General features: G+C 27.7%; 4 protein-coding genes across 11 annotated transcripts; 2 read left to right on the top strand and 2 right to left on the bottom strand.

The window, feature by feature from the left end:
* The first annotated feature begins 123 nt into the window (after positions 1 to 123).
* Positions 124 to 7953, top strand: LOC126874761 (recQ-like DNA helicase Blm). Of its 3 annotated transcripts, none has more exons than XM_050637129.1 (15): positions 124 to 1512; positions 1717 to 1834; positions 1911 to 2498; positions 2577 to 3408; positions 3483 to 3584; positions 3667 to 3821; positions 3941 to 4162; positions 4244 to 4605; positions 4695 to 4953; positions 5028 to 5411; positions 5490 to 5640; positions 5717 to 5904; positions 6006 to 6330; positions 6428 to 6596; positions 7321 to 7953. In XM_050637129.1, the coding sequence occupies exons 1-15, from the start codon at positions 1418 to 1420 to the stop codon at positions 7403 to 7405; spliced, it is 4035 nt and encodes a 1344-aa protein (XP_050493086.1). In that variant the 5' UTR covers positions 124 to 1417; the 3' UTR covers positions 7406 to 7953. The 3 variants fall into 3 exon arrangements, with proteins under 3 accessions (XP_050493086.1, XP_050493078.1, XP_050493097.1); XM_050637121.1 differs by having other exon boundaries at positions 126 to 1512; positions 3664 to 3821; XM_050637140.1 differs by having other exon boundaries at positions 127 to 1512; positions 1916 to 2498; positions 3664 to 3821.
* On the bottom strand, positions 7792 to 8658 carry LOC126875210 (succinate dehydrogenase assembly factor 2, mitochondrial-like). 2 transcript variants are annotated; one of them, XM_050638016.1, is made up of 3 exons: positions 8491 to 8658; positions 8256 to 8413; positions 7792 to 8167 (listed from the first exon to the last, which is right to left on the bottom strand). In XM_050638016.1, exons 1-3 carry the CDS (start codon positions 8521 to 8523, stop codon positions 7897 to 7899), a joined length of 462 nt encoding a protein of 153 aa, XP_050493973.1. In that variant the 5' UTR covers positions 8524 to 8658; the 3' UTR covers positions 7792 to 7896. The 2 variants fall into 2 exon arrangements, with proteins under 2 accessions (XP_050493973.1, XP_050493974.1); XM_050638017.1 differs by having other exon boundaries at positions 8256 to 8407; positions 8491 to 8655.
* A 257-nt stretch (positions 8659 to 8915) lies between these two features.
* LOC126874767 (helicase POLQ-like) lies at positions 8916 to 15188 on the top strand. Of its 4 annotated transcripts, XM_050637154.1 has the most exons (16): positions 8917 to 9536; positions 9632 to 9917; positions 10023 to 10201; positions 10298 to 10474; positions 10565 to 10664; positions 10743 to 10939; positions 11032 to 11177; positions 11253 to 11487; positions 11559 to 11699; positions 13413 to 13830; positions 13915 to 14072; positions 14151 to 14246; positions 14312 to 14485; positions 14570 to 14683; positions 14760 to 14894; positions 14970 to 15188. In XM_050637154.1, exons 1-16 carry the CDS (start codon positions 9198 to 9200, stop codon positions 15057 to 15059), a joined length of 2985 nt encoding a protein of 994 aa, XP_050493111.1. In that variant the 5' UTR covers positions 8917 to 9197; the 3' UTR covers positions 15060 to 15188. The 4 variants fall into 4 exon arrangements, 2 of the variants coding, with proteins under 2 accessions (XP_050493128.1, XP_050493111.1); XR_007693010.1 differs by lacking the exon at positions 14970 to 15188 and having other exon boundaries at positions 8916 to 9536; positions 14312 to 14502; XR_007693012.1 differs by lacking the exon at positions 14970 to 15188 and having other exon boundaries at positions 8916 to 9536; positions 14554 to 14683; positions 14760 to 14794.
* A 274-nt stretch (positions 15189 to 15462) lies between these two features.
* On the bottom strand, positions 15463 to 17620 carry LOC126875039 (uncharacterized). 2 transcript variants are annotated; one of them, XM_050637649.1, is made up of 5 exons: positions 17481 to 17620; positions 17150 to 17339; positions 16181 to 16986; positions 15866 to 16102; positions 15463 to 15754 (listed from the first exon to the last, which is right to left on the bottom strand). In XM_050637649.1, the coding sequence occupies exons 2-5, from the start codon at positions 17225 to 17227 to the stop codon at positions 15541 to 15543; spliced, it is 1335 nt and encodes a 444-aa protein (XP_050493606.1). In that variant the 5' UTR covers positions 17228 to 17339; positions 17481 to 17620; the 3' UTR covers positions 15463 to 15540. The 2 variants fall into 2 exon arrangements, with proteins under 2 accessions (XP_050493606.1, XP_050493600.1); XM_050637643.1 differs by having other exon boundaries at positions 17455 to 17576.
* Between the last annotated feature and the right edge of the window lie 87 nt (positions 17621 to 17707).

The raw sequence follows: 17707 nt of genomic DNA, 5'->3' as shown, positions 1-17707 counted from the left end.
TATTATCTTTTGTTGAGATTTATAAATAAATAAAACATTACTACTTAGAAGTAGAAATAATTAGAAGATTAAGATTAACAAATTTTGCAATAGTATATAACTTATCACCCTGAAAGTAGATATTGATCTAAGTTTTATAATGGATATCAAAAATTTTATTATAAAATGTTAAGCCAAATATCTCAACATTGGTAATTCATTTTTTAATAAATTATGCAACTCTTAATACCTATTGCATAAAAAGAGTAGGGTGTATTATAAATAATTTTTATAACAAAATCTTTTTTATCAATCTTAATATGTATTACAATTATTAATATTTAAATAAAATTGGCTTATTAAATATATATCACATACTTACTAACTCAATGATGTATGTCAGAAGGGGAAAATAAACCAGTTAATCAGAACTTACTAGCTCACCCTTACTCGATGAAAATAAGATTGCATTTGCACGACTATTTGACCATATAGGTCTCATTAGGAATTATTAACCGAAAACAAAGATCTTATAATGTACTATTCGATATTTTATATTTTATCATTTATTTACAAATATTACTCTTCAAAAAACTATTAATATATAGGTTCTATTACTAAGTTTCGTTGGGAGTTACAAAATTTAAATTGCTTTAATAGGTGATAAAATTTATTAAGATATAATGTCAGTTTTAAACATGTTTTAAATTAATATTGAAATAGGAACTGCCACTACAGGAGGTTTATAGAACTGCAAAGAATAAAAATTTATCATGGAAAGTACATATTTAGGAATTTAAAAGATAACGAACTATTGATTTAAAAAATATAATGTTTAAGAATATTATCGTATTTAGTTTATCAAGCTATGTACAAGTATAATACATATTATAAAACGTTACAAATCATGTTTTTTCAAACGTGAAAAATTTGTAGTTATTTATTCGGCTAACTTCAAATCAGTTTAAATCAAGTGATGCTTGTGATTAATTTCTGGCGCCTAGAATATAGAAAATACCACAGTCATGTGAAAAAGAACTCGTAAAATTATAAATTATGAATGTTATTTTGTATGACATAAATGTTATACATAAAATTAAAAGTCTTTTAACAAATACTTTTAAATGTTTAATTAATTGTTTAATTTAATACTTTGAATTTATATACAATCTGTGTTTTTCCATGAAATTCATCATAATATTGTATTGCGTGTGTTGAAAAAATATATGAAGTTAAGAAAGATGTATATTTTTAGAAATATTTCATTCATCTTTTGTGTTTATTGTGTTTTATTTTTGTGTTCTTCCTCAATATCACATTCTATGTACATACGTAAATAATATAATAATTAAATATAACAATAACTTTCGTTTACCGTGAAATTTGTATATACTTTCAAAATTTTATAATTTTTAATGCTCACTAAAATTTCAAGAAAATGTCAAGAAAGGTTCCACTTAGTCAGAATGAAATACAACCTACGTTCAAAGGATTTCTTGAACGTATGAAAAGTAAACGTGATGCACAATCCAGGTAAGAAAAATATTTATTCAAAGTAGCCTACCAATAACATTTAATAAAAGTTTTTAAGATACAACCTAAGTTAGAATAAAGTATTACATAAGATATAACCTTTTTGTTCTATTTGTATATACCTTAAATGTGTTAATTACATTTAAAATATATCTTACTACATATAAAATATGATAAATGTATAATGTTTTGTTCGATTTATAGCACTCCTAAGTCATCAAATACAAATGTAAAACCAGGTGATTTAGATACATCTATGGACTTCAAACTCATCAACACTGAAAAATTAAAAACAAATGATAAAATGTCTATTATATCTCTTGTAAGAATATCTTTATTATATGTAAAATACGTCATTTTATAATATAATATAATTTTAATATAATTATGTATTTTAGAATAGTTCTGAGGATTCAATGTATTATGATGTTAATAAGAGTACCACAAAAGCAAATGATAGCAATTTGAAAGATAATTATGCTGAAAGTTCTAAAGGAGAAAATTCATGTAGAAATGTACAAAAATCACAAATTAGACATAGTTACTTATCAGACAGCGAAGATGACATAGTGATAAAATCAACTTTAAGTTTAAATAGAAAAAAAAGAGTTCTTAACAGTAGTAGTGAAGAACAAATGTCAAATCAAAGTTTATTATCTACAAAAGGGGATAAACCACTTGATAATGTATTTTTGCATACAACTACTGAGAGCAGTAATATGCAAACAGAAACACAAGAAAAATATTTGATTGAAAGTAATAGTCCAAGAACTCCAAAAAGATGTTCAAACTTCAAAAAAAAAGAAAATATTATAATATCAGATTCAGATAGCAGCCCAAATTTTAAACAAAGTTTAAAAAGAACCCCTACAAAAGGATGGATAGGGCCAGATTTCAAATTAGATTTAAAACCTTTAGGCTTAGGAAAACAGTTGGATTCATGGATACAATCTACAAAAGGAAAACCAATAATGGCTTCAGTACCAGTAAATATCAATATAATTGTTATTGGTAATATTATTATTAATACATAATTAAGGTATATATAATGCAATTATTTTTAGATTACAAAAGATGAATTGGAAAATAGACATAAGGATTTAAAAGATTTTCAAATAGAAATTCTTAGTAAATTTTACATTGCATTAGACCAAATACCATTACCAGTGCTAGAAAAATTTCCACAGTTTAATGCACGTTCATTTCAAGAATTAAAAATTTTATATCAACATGTTAAAGCAAAAATTCGTTTAGTTGAGACAAAGTTAGCACATATTAAAATTGATGAAAACAAAAAAGTTGCTGATAAAGAATTATCTGATGTTACGAATAATTTTCCATTATTTAAAACATCTGAAACTTTAAATCAGCAGTCAGTTATAAGTATTTCAGATAACGATAGTTTTAATGCATCTAATACTAATTTATCAGATGCAGAATCAAGTTGTACTGCGAAAACACAAACGACCTTGTCAACAGTAAAAGAATTCCCCAATTTCTTACAAAAAGAAGGTGAATCACAAATAAAGGATCAAAAGAACAGTATTGATTTACAGAGTTCTGTAAAAATTAAATCAGATGATTCTCCAGTTCAAGGGAAAAAAAGTACATTTGAATTGAAAAGGCCCATTAAAGCAACTGGTTCTGAACTTTCTAAACAAATAGGAGAAATATTGAAAAAGGAAGAAGGGTCCAAAGTTACTAATACTAAAACTAAAGTTTCTAACTTAAATGCAAATACTAGTTTTGACAATACATATAATGTAGAAAAAGTACAAATTAGTGAAAGTGCATGTCCTGAATGGAAAGAAAGAGAAAATTTTCAAATTCCTGAAAAACTAGGATGTGAAAATAAACCAGCTGATTGGAATGTAATGGATGTGCCATATATGAAAGGTAGATTTAATACATTATATTTATATGTATATATGTATCAATTTAGTACATATATGATTATTTATTTATTACAGACAAAATTTCATTTTCTGAAGAGATAGTTGATTGTTTAACTCAAGAATTTAATCAATTTCCCACATTGAGTAAAGATTGCAATATAAAGCTGGATGTATCAGGTAAATTTGCATCACAAACTCATCTTTTATTTATTTACATTTTTATTATTGTACAATTCCTGTTTTAATTTATCTGCAGCAGGTGCTACACAAAATACTAATAATGAAAGTAAAAAAGAGCAGAAAAAAGATAAAATAAATTCGCCAATAGGTATTTTTACTGGAAGTTATAAGAATGATGGTGTTAGTGGTGAATTTGATGGATTAACATATCCGCATTCACGAGAAATGTTAAAAGTAAAATATTTTATTCTTTAATGTTATTTTAATTTGTGAAATTGAATTAATCAAAATGATAATATACATAAATTTAGCATTCTAAATTTTGTTGTATATCAAACATAATACTTTTTAAGGTTTTTCGACAAAAATTTGGATTATATTCATTTAGACCAAACCAATTGCAAGCAATTAATGCTGCAATTTTAGGGTTTGACTGTTTTGTGTTAATGCCAACTGGAGGAGGAAAGTCACTATGCTATCAACTCCCAGCACTTTTATTACCTGGAGTAACAATTGTAATTTCACCATTAAAAAGTCTCATTCTTGATCAAGTTCAAAAACTTACTTCTCTTGATGTAAATTTTCCAAGTATTATTTTATATACATATACTTATATATTGTTAGATACACATAATTTATTAACAAATTTTGTATAGATTCCAGCCGCACATATGTCTGGTGGAATAACAGATAGTCAAGCAAGCGGAATATATAGAGAACTTTCAAAGAAAGAACCATCTCTTAAATTATTATATGTAACACCAGAAAAAATTTCTGCGTCTCAAAAATTTTGCAATCTTTTGACTACATTATATGAAAGGGGGTTATTAGCAAGATTTGTTATTGATGAAGCACATTGCGTTAGTCAGTGGGGTCATGATTTTCGTCCTGATTATAAAAAATTAAATCGTCTCAGAGAAAATTATCCTAAAGTACCAGTGATTGCACTAACTGCAACAGCTACACCAAGAGTTAGAACCGATATATTACATCAATTAGGTCTTAGTGTACCTAAATGGTATGTAATTTGATCTTAAGTATATTTATTACATATAATTCTAACTGACTTGTAACTTTTCATAATAACATTTCTTTTATTCTGTCTAGGTTTATGTCAAGTTTTAATAGACCTAATTTAAGATATAGCATAATTGCAAAAAAAGGAAAAAATTGTTCAGATGAAGTAATAGCTATGCTAAAAATGAAGTACAAGAATGAGTGCGGTATTGTTTACTGTTTATCTCGCAAAGATTGTGATGATTATGCGATGCAAATGAGAAAAAATGGCATTAAGGCACTGAGTTATCATGCTGGCCATACAGATAGTAGTAGGACTGATATTCAAGGCCGATGGATTTCAGAAGAAGTATGAAAATACAAATAATTTCATAACTTTCTTTCTTATAATTATACAATTTATTAATTGCAAATAAATTCTAGATCAAAGTTGTTTGTGCAACAATAGCATTTGGAATGGGGATTGATAAACCCAATGTACGATTTGTAATTCATGCAGCTCTTCCAAAATCTATTGAAGGCTACTATCAAGAAAGTGGACGCGCTGGACGTGATGGGGAAAATGCAGACTGTATATTATTTTATAATTATGCTGATATGCACAGAATTAGAAAAATGATCGAACTAGACAACCCAAACCCTACTGTAACAAAGACTCATATAGATAACTTATATAAAATGGTATCGTTTTGTGAAAATAAGACAGATTGTCGCAGAGCACAACAACTTCATTACTTTGGAGAAATGTTTGATCGACAACAATGCATTGCAAACAAAGCCACATCATGTGACAATTGTAGATGTAAAGTAAGTACATTTAAAACAATAAAGTATATGTTAAATAAAACTTTTTAAATATTTTATAACTTATATACAAATTTTTAGGATGATTTCACTATGTTAGACACAACAGATGAAGCAAAACATATTTTGAGAGCTGTACGTGACATTAATCAATCAAGAAATTCTAATCTTACTTTAGTACTTCTTACAGACATATTTAAAGGAAGTGATCTCAAAAAACTAAGGGAATCAGGTAAGCAAAATTTAAATTTTTATTATATGTTACTTATTTATGTAATATGTAATATAGCTATCAAATATTTATGTAGGTCTTACTAAGAATCCTTTATACGGCCGTGGAAGATCATGGAATAGGCACGACATAGAACGTTTACTTCATTATATGGTACTCAAAGAATATTTACAAGAGCAGATGTATATAAACAATGAAATTGCTTGTGCTTATCTAAAAATTGGACCGAATGCCAGTGAACTCATGACAAAAAAAGATATAAAGGTAGAATAACAAATGCATAGATTTACTTTATTTTACAAATCTTAATTCTTAAAAGTGAAATATCAGAATAGATTATTAAAATATAATATTTCTTAATATAGGTAATGCTTCCTATGAAATCATCCAATAATAGTACTACTGCTGTAGCAACAGTATCTACAGTTACGAAAAAGATTGACAAAGTACTTTTGGAACTACAACAACGATGTTACCAAGAATTGATGGAAATAATAAAAGGAATTGCTGGAGCACTCGATATTTCAGCATCTTCGGTTATGAATATGATTGCAATTAGGGCAATGAGTCAAAATCTTCCAGATAGTGAAGAAGCTATGTTACGAATTCCACATGTAACTAAAGCAAATTTCGAAAAATATGGAAAAGCACTATTAGATATTACACAAAAATATGCTGCAGAGAAATATGGTAAAATGCTGTTATATTTAAATGATTTGAATATGTAAATACTGTACCTTTACATAGTACAATAATTACTGAAATTAATAACTATGATTTTTAATAGTATTAATGAATGAAGAGAAGGAAGACAGTAATAACGACGCTGATGATGATACATGGTATAACGATACTACTACTTTTACCGCTAAATCCAACACAGTCCGTGGTATAAAACGTAAAGGTAAAAATAGTTACCGAAATACAAATAAAAAGTACAAGCGGACAGCGTCAAAGTAAGACATATATACATATATACGTATATATACAATGTCTGAAAGGGTTGGGATAAAATTTACGCTAACTTACTATAAACTTATCCGAAAATACTTTATTGAAGCGTTTAATAATTTTTATTAATTGCTTTGGCGGTTATAATAAATGTTCGAAATGTCTTCCTTCGACAAGAATGCAGGCTTTCATTCGTCACATTCTTTTGAATATTCCTGCTGTTGTACAAATAGTAGTAAATGCATTTTGGATATTTCCCCAAACTGGTTTTCTATTTCTCTCATATTTTCATAAGTCAATTGTTTCGCTAGAGGCCGTAAATAGCAATCCAGAGGAATTAAATCTGTTGACCTAGGAAGTCAACCGATCCAACGTTGAGAAAATTTCGGAATATATTCAAAATGCATTTACTACTGTTTCTACAACAGTAAAAATATTCGAAAGAGTTCGACAAATTGAAGCTTGCGTTTTTACAATAGAAAAAAGATTGGAACATTTATTATAATTGCCAAAATAATTAATACAAAATTTGGACTCTTACAACGCTTCAGTAAAGCATTTTCGGATATAAGTTTACATGAACTTTTTTTATCTACTTGACTTTATTAGCACGTAGTATAAGTTCCCGACCTTTTCGGTCACCCTGTATATTAAATTTAATAAAATGATTATTACAATAATTTTAATATAAATCATGTTACTTTTTAATAATTCTTACTTTATTATTAGTTCGCGAAGAGGAAAAGCAACAACAAAAGTAAAAAATACAACTACATACTCAAATAAAGGCCCGGGACTTGTGAGTTTCAGTTAATATACTCGTTTTTGAATTGTATATTTGTATCTATAAGAGTGTAATGCTCTGTATAACTTAGGATACAATGTATCTGTAATACGAAGTAGGCATTTCTGCCATTTTATCTCAGAATAATGCAGCAGTATTATGTATGTTGTTTTTGTAAGGAATCTCTAAAAGTCTTGTACAGAATTTTGTAATAAAATGTTTTATTTTTAATAACGATTGACTTTAATTATGTATATTGATTAATAAACTATTGAAAGGTATTTTTCCAATTATTTATTGATGTAACAACTTACTTTTGTAGATACACATTATCTATCATTTATTTATAATTCTACATGTTATATTTACCATAAATACAACATATTTATGTACAATTTTAAATAAATAATGTTAAATAACTTTTATAAATAACTTTATTACTATAGCATAACTTTGTTTTTTCATGAAGTTAAAATACAAATTTAGGCTGTTAAATACTTTATAACTAAATATTATAATAATCATAGTTCAGGTTGCATTATTCTTGTCTGACGGTCTGCATTTTTGATGTGTTTTTTTAACAAATCCATAACTTCATTGTCAAATTCAGGTGGAGTGGGCTTTGCACCTGTAGCCCAGTAAAATATGTCCCAATCGTTGGTTGGCAGATTGATAAGGCAATCATACAAGTGTAATTGTTTATCATCAAAGCTAGATAAATATTTCTTAGCAAATGTACTTAAAATAAGACCATTTTCTAACATACCACGTTTACGAGACTGATATAATAGTCTGAAATATACAAAAATAAAATTATATTGAGAAATATGTTATATTTTAATACAAATAATATTTAACCTCTGTGTATCTTTGATATTACCGAGCTTTTTTAACATCTTTATTCTCTTCACTACGTTTCTCATATAATGGTATGTCAAGTTTTTGGCTTTCTGGATGAATTACATCCTGAAAATCGTCCTTATAATGCGCACAAGTTGTTGAAATACATTTTACCAGAGATACTGGTTTAACCTTAAACTACATGTTACGAACATTTTAATTACACGATTTGACAATAATATAATTGTTGTTGACATATTATTATTTGTGCTTACTACTGGTACAAGAGATTTTACAAAAACATTCATTTTTGTTCCCTTTATTTTTTATGTTCACAATTTAGAATTTATACAATTTATTACGTCGTTTTACAATCAGGTGTATATGTATAGCTATATTTTCGTAATACCAGGCAATACATAAAATCAAGTGGTAGGTTAAATATGTTTCTGTGTTAATTATACCTATCTATATTATTAATAATCATTAATATTCATGTACTGAGTTATTTATCTTCACTTATATACAATTAACGTTTGTCAAATAAATGAATAAATTTTACTTATTCTGACACACAGTTGATAATGTCATCGTGTTTGTTGAATTAATTACAATTGTAGTTATTTTAGATTTACTTATGTATAATAAATATAATTTCAAGTAATTATAAACAAAATAATTTAGGTATTATTATATTATATGAAGATGCAAATATTTTTTACTTCATAAATTATAATTGTACCTTTCAGCATCTCTTATCAATTAATGGTGTACTACTGTTTTATTTGTGTATTTTAAGGCAATAATTTATTTATGCAATTGATGATAAATTTTGTGTGATTATTAATGTAATTGTTATACCAAATACAAATTTTTTATTGAATAATGATTATAATAATTTTAGTTATGTAAATATAAATAAGAGTTCAAGCGAATTAGACTGCTTCATAAATCATTAAAAGCCATTGATTCTATTCTTTCGATGGATGATACAATGTTAATAGATATCGAAGATCATGATGAAAGCAAGATGTGTGCTACTAGTCCTAATATACATGAAAAGACCTTAAATAGTTTTGCACATGAATGGAGTTCCTGTGATATATTTGAAAGAAATGAAAATGATATTAAAATACAATATGTTGTTAATGAAGAAGAAGAAAAAGAAAAAGATTTACAAACAGAAATTGTCAAACAAAATACTTCAACTTTTTCTCAGAATGAAACAGATACTCATTGGCAGGACAATACATTTTTAAATGCATTTACACAATTGGATTCTTACGATGTAAAAGATAATGTTTTGGAGTGCTTTAAGCAGGTTATTAATAGTTTTAATATCTGTAAAATTATTTGTAGGGCTATTTAATATCAAAATTTTTTAAACTTATATGGCTATTATATCCTTTAAAATAGGTAACTCAAAATTTCGAGAATTGTTTAGAAGAAACACTTCCCACAGAAATTATAGGATCAGTACATACGCCAAATAATGAACAACAAAATGTCAAATCATTAAAAAGAAATTCAATTGATTATAGTAATGATATTCCACATAAAATATGTCATTTAAATGACAAAATAATCAAACAAAATACTAACATTCATCATAAAAGTTCAATAAACAATGATACATTTTATGGTCTACCAAATAAAGCAAAGGAACTTTTCTTACGAATAAGGGGTATTAGTACATTATATCGTAAGTATTTCATTTATTAAAAAGATAATGAAGTTCATTGTTAATGACTTGTTTATGAGTTTCATTTTTATTCATACTACATTTGCATTAATCACTAATCTTTAGAATGGCAAGACGATTGTTTGAATTTAGATGCAGTAAAGAATAGAAAAAATTTAATTTATGCACTTCCTACTAGCGGGGGTAAAACATTGGTTGCAGAAATACTAATGTTGCAAGAGCTTATATGTAATAAAAGAAATGCAATATTTATATTGCCATTTGTTGCTATAGTACAAGAAAAAGTAAGCGTAATACTTATACAATACAATAAAAGGAGTAACTATGCAATTTTTATGGTAACTAATTATATGAAATACATATTTGTCCATAACTTTTAGGTTCAAGCAATGACACCATTTGCACTTGAATTAGATTTTTTAGTTGAAGAATATGCAGCATCAAGAGGAACTTTTCCCCCAAAAAAGCGTCGCAAAAAAAATAGCATATACATGTGTACTATAGAGAAAGCATTGGGTTTAATAAATAGTTTAATAGAAGAAAATCGTTTTAATGAAGTAGGTAAAAACATTGAGAGATTTGGCAATACGAATTTTACTATACTATACTACATTACCGTACAATATGATTATTTTAAAATATTTTAGATTGGTATTATAGTTATTGATGAATTACATCTTCTTGGAGAATCTGGAGGAAGAGGAGCTACATTGGAAGTTCTTTTAACAAAAGTATTGTACATTAGTAGTAGGTATAATATTAACTTTGTTGATACTTAGTTTATATATAAATCGTTATATATATTATATATTATACTTATTTTAGATAATGTTCATATTGTTGGAATGAGTGCAACGATAGGTAACTTAGAGGAAATAGCAACATTCTTAAATGCAGATTTATATACTGCAAATTTTCGTCCTGTTGAAATTAAAGAATATGTGAAATGTGAAGAAAATATTTGGTTACTTGATTTAAAAACAAAAGATGTGCTGACAGATGTGAAAAAGATCAATTATCGTGTAAGAAATACATATTTGTCGTATGTTGTAATGCTATATTTTTTCGTATATTTATTAGGCAATCAATAATTATTATTCATTTGTTTTAAAAGTATTCAAATGATGCAGCAATGATAGATCCAGATCGAATTGGAGGTTTGGTAATGGATGTAATTCCAAAAAATTCATGTCTCATATTTTGTTCAAGTCGTAAAAATTGCGAAAATGTTGCTCTATTGTTGTCTAAACTTTTATTCAAGTTAGAACTTTTATATATTTTAAATATTTACATATTATTATAGATTTTATTACTTATATATGTAATAATTTGTAGATCATTAGAAGATTACAAAAGAGATGAAAAACAAAAATTATTAAATGCACTTGAAAGTGAAGAAGGCCTTTGTCCTATCTTACACAAAACCATAAAATTGGGTGTAGCCTATCATCACTCTGGCCTTACATCTGAAGAAAGACGGTTATTGGAAGATGCTTTTAGAGCAGAGACTCTTTCTGTAATATGCTGTACATCAACACTAGCAACTGGAGTAAATTTACCAGCAAGAAGGGTATTTTAATCATTATTCGCTTTTTAAACAGTAATTAATTATATTTTATTCTTATCAAAAAAATTTAATAGGTGATATTAAGAAGTCCATATGTTGGCAATCAGTTTCTAAATTTAAGTAGATACAAACAAATGACAGGAAGAGCTGGTCGTGCTGGTATGGGAGATGTAGGAGAGAGTATACTAATATGCAAAAATAATGAATTAGAAAGGGTAAGAACAATGTATCTCTATGTATCTTTTTCATGTACCCCTATTGTATAAATATTTGTCATATAAATGAAAATATTATTATATATTAATAATATACAGGGTGGTTGGTAACTGGTGGTACAAGCGGAAAGGGGGTGATTCTACGCGAAAAAAGAAGTCGAAAATATAGAATAAAAATATTTCGTTTGAGGCTTTGTTTTCGAGAAAATCGACTTTGAATTTTCGCTCGGTACGCGTGCACTTTATCACGTCTCGTTATAACGGATCTCACTGTAGATCGTTGTCTCGATTGACGTTATGTTGATAAACACTTCTAATGTGACCGAAGTGTTTTCCTACCTATTAACTTACTATCCGACTTTTATCGCTATCCACTATCTGTACCTATTAATCTACCATCATGTCTACATACAGCAATCGGGAATATACGGACATAATACTTTCGTTAGGTGCGTGTGGTGGTAACGCATCGGCCGCAATTAATCATTACAGACACCGGTATCCCAATTGTTGACATCCTGACAGACGTATTATTCAAAGAGCAGAACGAACCCTCGGCGAACATAGTTCTTTTGAAAAACTTAGACGACATGGTGGTCGTCGACGACGCGTTAGTGTAAATGTTGAAGAGCAAATACTAAAGGAACATCCTGACATAAGTGCAATTCTACACGAAAACAACTTACATGCTTATCATATCACCAGAGTACAAGGACTCATGCCTCCTGATAAGATTTCGCGAAAGGCATTTTGTCATTGGTTGCTTCAACAGCATGTTAACGATGCAGAATTTCTGTTAAAAATTTTATGGACCGATGAAGCGAAATTTACAAGGGACGGAATGTTCAATGTCTATAACATGCATAATTGGCAAAATGAGAATCCTCACTCTATTCCTGAAACACATTTTCAAGTAAGATGGAACGTAAATGTCTGGGCTGGCATAATCGAACATCTAATTATTGGACCATATTTTTTCGAAGGAAATGTAACGTCAGCAGCATATTTCGATTTCTTACAAAACAAACTACCGGAATTATTAGAAGATGTACCGCTGAGAACTAGAGGAAGTTTAATTTTTCAACAAGACGATGCATCGCCACATTTTAGTCGTCATGTGAGAGATTTTTTAAACCAACATTACCAAGGCTGGATTGGTAGTGCTGGAACAATAGCTTGGCCACCACGCTCTCCTGACTTAACTCCGCTTGACTTTTATTTATGGAGTCATATTAAATCAATTGTCTATTCTGAAGAAATCGCAAGTTGCGAGCAATTGAAAGAAAAGATTATTGTAGCCTTTCATACTTTAAAACAATCGAATACGTTAGAAAGTGTTCATAGAAATTTAATTAGAAGAGCAGAAGTATGTGTTGGGCAGAATGGGCAACATTTTCAGCAATTTTTATAATAATAAACTTTATGATTACTTCATATTATTTCATTACCTGTATTCCTAATTTTCCGTTACGGCAAAAACAAACTTAAACTACGATAATATCCATCGAGACAACGATCTACAGTGAGATTCGTTATAACGAGACGTGATAAAGTGCACGCGTACCGAACGAAAATTCAAAGTCGATTTTCTCGAAAACAAAGCCTCAAACGAAAAATTTTTATTTTATATTTTCGATTTCTTTTTTCGCGTAGAATCATCTCCTTTCCGCTTGTACCACCAGTTACCAACCACCCTGTATATTTACCACATAGGTAACAGAACTTTTGAAATCTAAAATGGATGATTCTTTAAGCACAATACACATAGACAGAGACAGAGGTATAAATAATTTAATTTTAAGTGCTATATTATTACATATAGCAACAACTAGATGTGAACTACACAAAATAGCGGAAAAAACATTACTTAATATTCAACAAAAACGTTTAAATGTGAATGTTAAACAAATTGTGGATGATGCACTAACTGAATTTCTAAAAACTAGTGTAATGAAAATAAAGGAAAAAGAGACAAATTTTGATATATTCAAACCAAATGTAAGCGTTGTTTTTCCATCACAAACTATATCTCCTAATGACACAATTATAGAAACAAAAAGAAAAAGAATATTAAAGCTTACTAATGAAACTGAATTAGAGTTATGTAGCCTCGGACGTGCAGCTATGAAAGGTACAAATAATGTTACTGCCAAGCATTTAATAAGATATTTTTTCGTATAAAATTGTTTTATATGTGTACTTTTTCACGTTGAAGGTTGCATTGATATGCAGTGTGCATATACATTGTATCAAGACTTAAAAAAAGCTCAGGAACATTTAATTCTTATTGATTATTTGCATCTTTTATATCTTGTTACTCCTTATAATTTAATATCTCAGATAAAGCCGACAGGAACAATTTATTATGATGTGGTAACTTTTAATTTATAATTTTTATTAATGTTTATCGTTATTGACGATAACTTTTTAATATTTTTATAAAAATTGTAGGTAACTGGTTTATCAGAAACACAAATGAAAACAGCAAGGCTTCTAGGAATTAATGAAGTAAACATAGGTAAAATACGTGATGGATTAATGCCTAAGGTATGTATATAAAACTCAGTTCATTGGCATTGAATTTATCTTCATATTTTATATGTATGTGACAGAATGTGGAACCGAGAGTGATACATAGATTTTATATAACATTAATACTGTATGATTTGTGGTGTCAACATGCAGTATATGATATAGCAGAAAAATATGAAATAAATCGAGGTATTATACAAAATCTTTTGACTGCTGTATCATCGTTTGCATTTTCTGTAATTCGATTTTGTCAGGTTAGTAAGTGCAGTTGGTAAGTGTTAACAAGTTAGTATTTATAACATATCATTTCCTAAAACTTCAGTGGATGAATATTCCAGGAATTGGATGAATTTTGGGCATTTAAGGATTTATTGAATGTGTTTAGTAAAAGATTGTCATATTGTTGCCCTTTAGAGTTAGAGGCATTGATGGATTTGCCTTTAGTCAAAATCGTAAGAATGTTTTTTACTTAGGGGATAAAATAAAAATTTATTTCGAGTATACTATGATACCAATTTCGTTTTATAGGGTAGAGCGCGTCAGTTGTACAATGCCGGGTTTAAAACAATGCAGTGCATAGCTAAAGCTCAACCAATGGATTTACAAGAAAAAATTCCATATTTAAGTAAAAAAACTGCCAGACAAATTATTGAGGCTGCCAAAGTAAATAAGTTACATTTTGGATTATGTTTGTATTAATGACATTATATTATATCTTATTTTCACTATATTTTGCAGTTACGAATAGTGGAAAAAATAGAAGATTTAAAAGAAGAAAGAGAAGATATTTTAGATGGCATACATATGAATGTCTTAAAGGGATTTTAAATTGTATAATTTATAAATATGGCATATATATATATATATAAACAAAAATTAAAGATTTATATAGTATATTACAATATAATCTAATTATAAAGTTTTGTTAATTATAAATAAAATCGATACATTTGTTCATTGTTCTGAAGTTCCTGCAGACTGTGTGAAATACATTAATATTTTAAAAATAATACATTATTTAAGTTGCTTATGAATAATTTATTATTAACTGTAAAATGTGCCAAACAGATCAATGTATTTTAAGAATAATACATTGTTTAAGCTGGCACATATATTAAATGTCCAAAATGTGATTGATGTCACTTGGAGAATGTCATTTGATATTAAAACATTATGGAACATTTTCTATGTTGATATACAACTGTTGTTGCTGAATGAGATAGAGTAAACATAACAAAATAATAAATTTTATTAAAACACAATTTTTTATGAAACATAAAAAATATAGTGTTTAATCACTACTTATTATCTAACGTTTTTTATACAAACATGGCTTTAAAGTAATAGGAGGTAGATTATTTCTTCTACCTCTAATGTCTTTTTCTTTCTCAAAGTCTAAAAAGTAAAACAAGTTGTGCGATAAATCTTTCCAGATAATTTTGAAACCATAACTATTAATTGCTTCTATAAAATCCTTTACTTGTTCAAATCGACTTTCAACTTCAGCTATCTTTAAAATACCACTGCGAAACAAATAAATTTTTGTTATATGAGTTTAATTTATATTAAAGTTTACCAATATATATACTCAATATATACTCATTTATATTATTTACTTTTATTTTTGTACTTACCCTTTTTTAAGAACTCTATTTGCTTCTACAATATAGTCTTTAAGATTAGTTCCCATAAGTGATAGGCAAAATACAACAACATTTACACTACTTGTTAATAGGTTTGTATGTGCCACGTCACAAGCAGTTACATTTTCATTTAAAGAAACAAAATCAAAAGAATGTACTTTATGAGGAACTACAGTAGCAAGCCTTGCTTCTCCACATCCAAAATCAGCAACTATGTATTCCTTTGGCCTATGACACGATTAATATTTATATAATGTTCAATGTAACAATTATATATCAGTTTATAATTGTAATAAATATACTAACATTTTTTTAATTGAAGCTATTACTATATCAAGAGGATTTACAGGCCATTGATCGACTTGTTGTTTATATCCTTCATGATATGCCTTAAATGCATCAGGATCACTTTTAAAATATTTTTTAGACTCTGAACTTTCATTATTATAAAGTGTTTCATTTAGATATCTGAACCTAGAAGCTTTTAATTTAGTCATCATTCTTTGTCTTAAAGATTGTGGTTTTATATTTATTTCCTTCTTTTTTTGTTCTTTTTGTTTATTAGCGAGCAATTTTTCCAAACGCTTGATATCTAAGTTACGGTTTATAATTACTTGTGAATCGTTATTTTTTTTTTGGGGCACTGTTGAAAATTTACTCTCTTTTTGTCTTATTTGTTTTTTCAATACTTTACTCAATTTTTTTGTTTTCTTATTAAGCTTTTGCTCCTGTTTTGTTTCAAGTCCTGTAGATTTTGATTTTGCTTTTTTTGCAAGCTCTTTATTATTACTAAGTTTATTCTTAGATTGATCAGAAATTTTATTCTTTTTATTTTGTTTCTGTTGTATTAGTTTTTTGTCGTTAATTTGCTGATTCTTTTTATTTTGAATTTGTCTACTTATTTTACCTTTGTCCTTGTTTTTTACATTTACGACTTTTACAGTGTCAGAATTCAAAATATTAATGAAAGCACGTTTTTCTCCATTCTTGTGTATTTGTTTGACCGTTTTAGTTAATTTATTTTTCGTAGATTTGTTTTTGAACTTCAAATTGTGATCCTTAATAATAGCGGATTTATGTTTATTCTTGTCATCTTCTGTTTGTTTCCTTGTCTAAAATATGTATAGTAAATGTAACTAGATATAATAGGCATAAAGCGGATGTTTTATGATTTGATGTGATTGCAAACGTTTTCTACTTTATATCGTGTATAAAAGTATAAATATATATAAATGTTCTCTAAATACATATATTGTATAACCTATTCTAACTCACCTGACGGTTATTCTTCGCGCTAACATTTTTACCAGTATTTTTTGCATTAGTGGCACTTTTCTTTAACTTTTTAGCCATATTAGTATTTTATTATACTTTTTTTTGTACACAATTATAAATATTAATAAAAAATTACTTCTACTCTTCACCTTCTATGGTATACGTACGTTGTAACAGTCGTTATTAATTTCTTAAACAAATGAATAAATTATATCAGTTCTGTGGAAGGAATCTTTTACCCGGGTTCATTCCCCTTCACATATTATTGCTACAGGAATGGAGAGTTCAATAGAAGATTAACATACTTAATACGATTTCTCTCTCTTTTTACCTGCTTTTTTAAAACAAACAATTACGTATAGTTAAGAAACTTGTTTAGCTGCGTATGTTTAGCATTGTATCTATCATCAAACAGACGAAATAAGTTCCGAAGCTATGGTTTATATCATAAAAATGTTTAATTCATTCACAATAGATGGCGTTTATTATAGTAATTGATAGGTGCTGCCATGTAAAACAAGTAAACGATACTCAATGCATATCTGTCTTATTGTTTTA

Source organism: Bombus huntii, chromosome 2, assembly GCF_024542735.1.
Source record: "Bombus huntii isolate Logan2020A chromosome 2, iyBomHunt1.1, whole genome shotgun sequence".
Taxonomy (NCBI): domain Eukaryota; kingdom Metazoa; phylum Arthropoda; class Insecta; order Hymenoptera; family Apidae; genus Bombus; species Bombus huntii.
The sequence above is the reverse complement of the archived record's forward strand: the minus strand, read 5'-3'. Positions and strand labels throughout refer to the sequence as shown.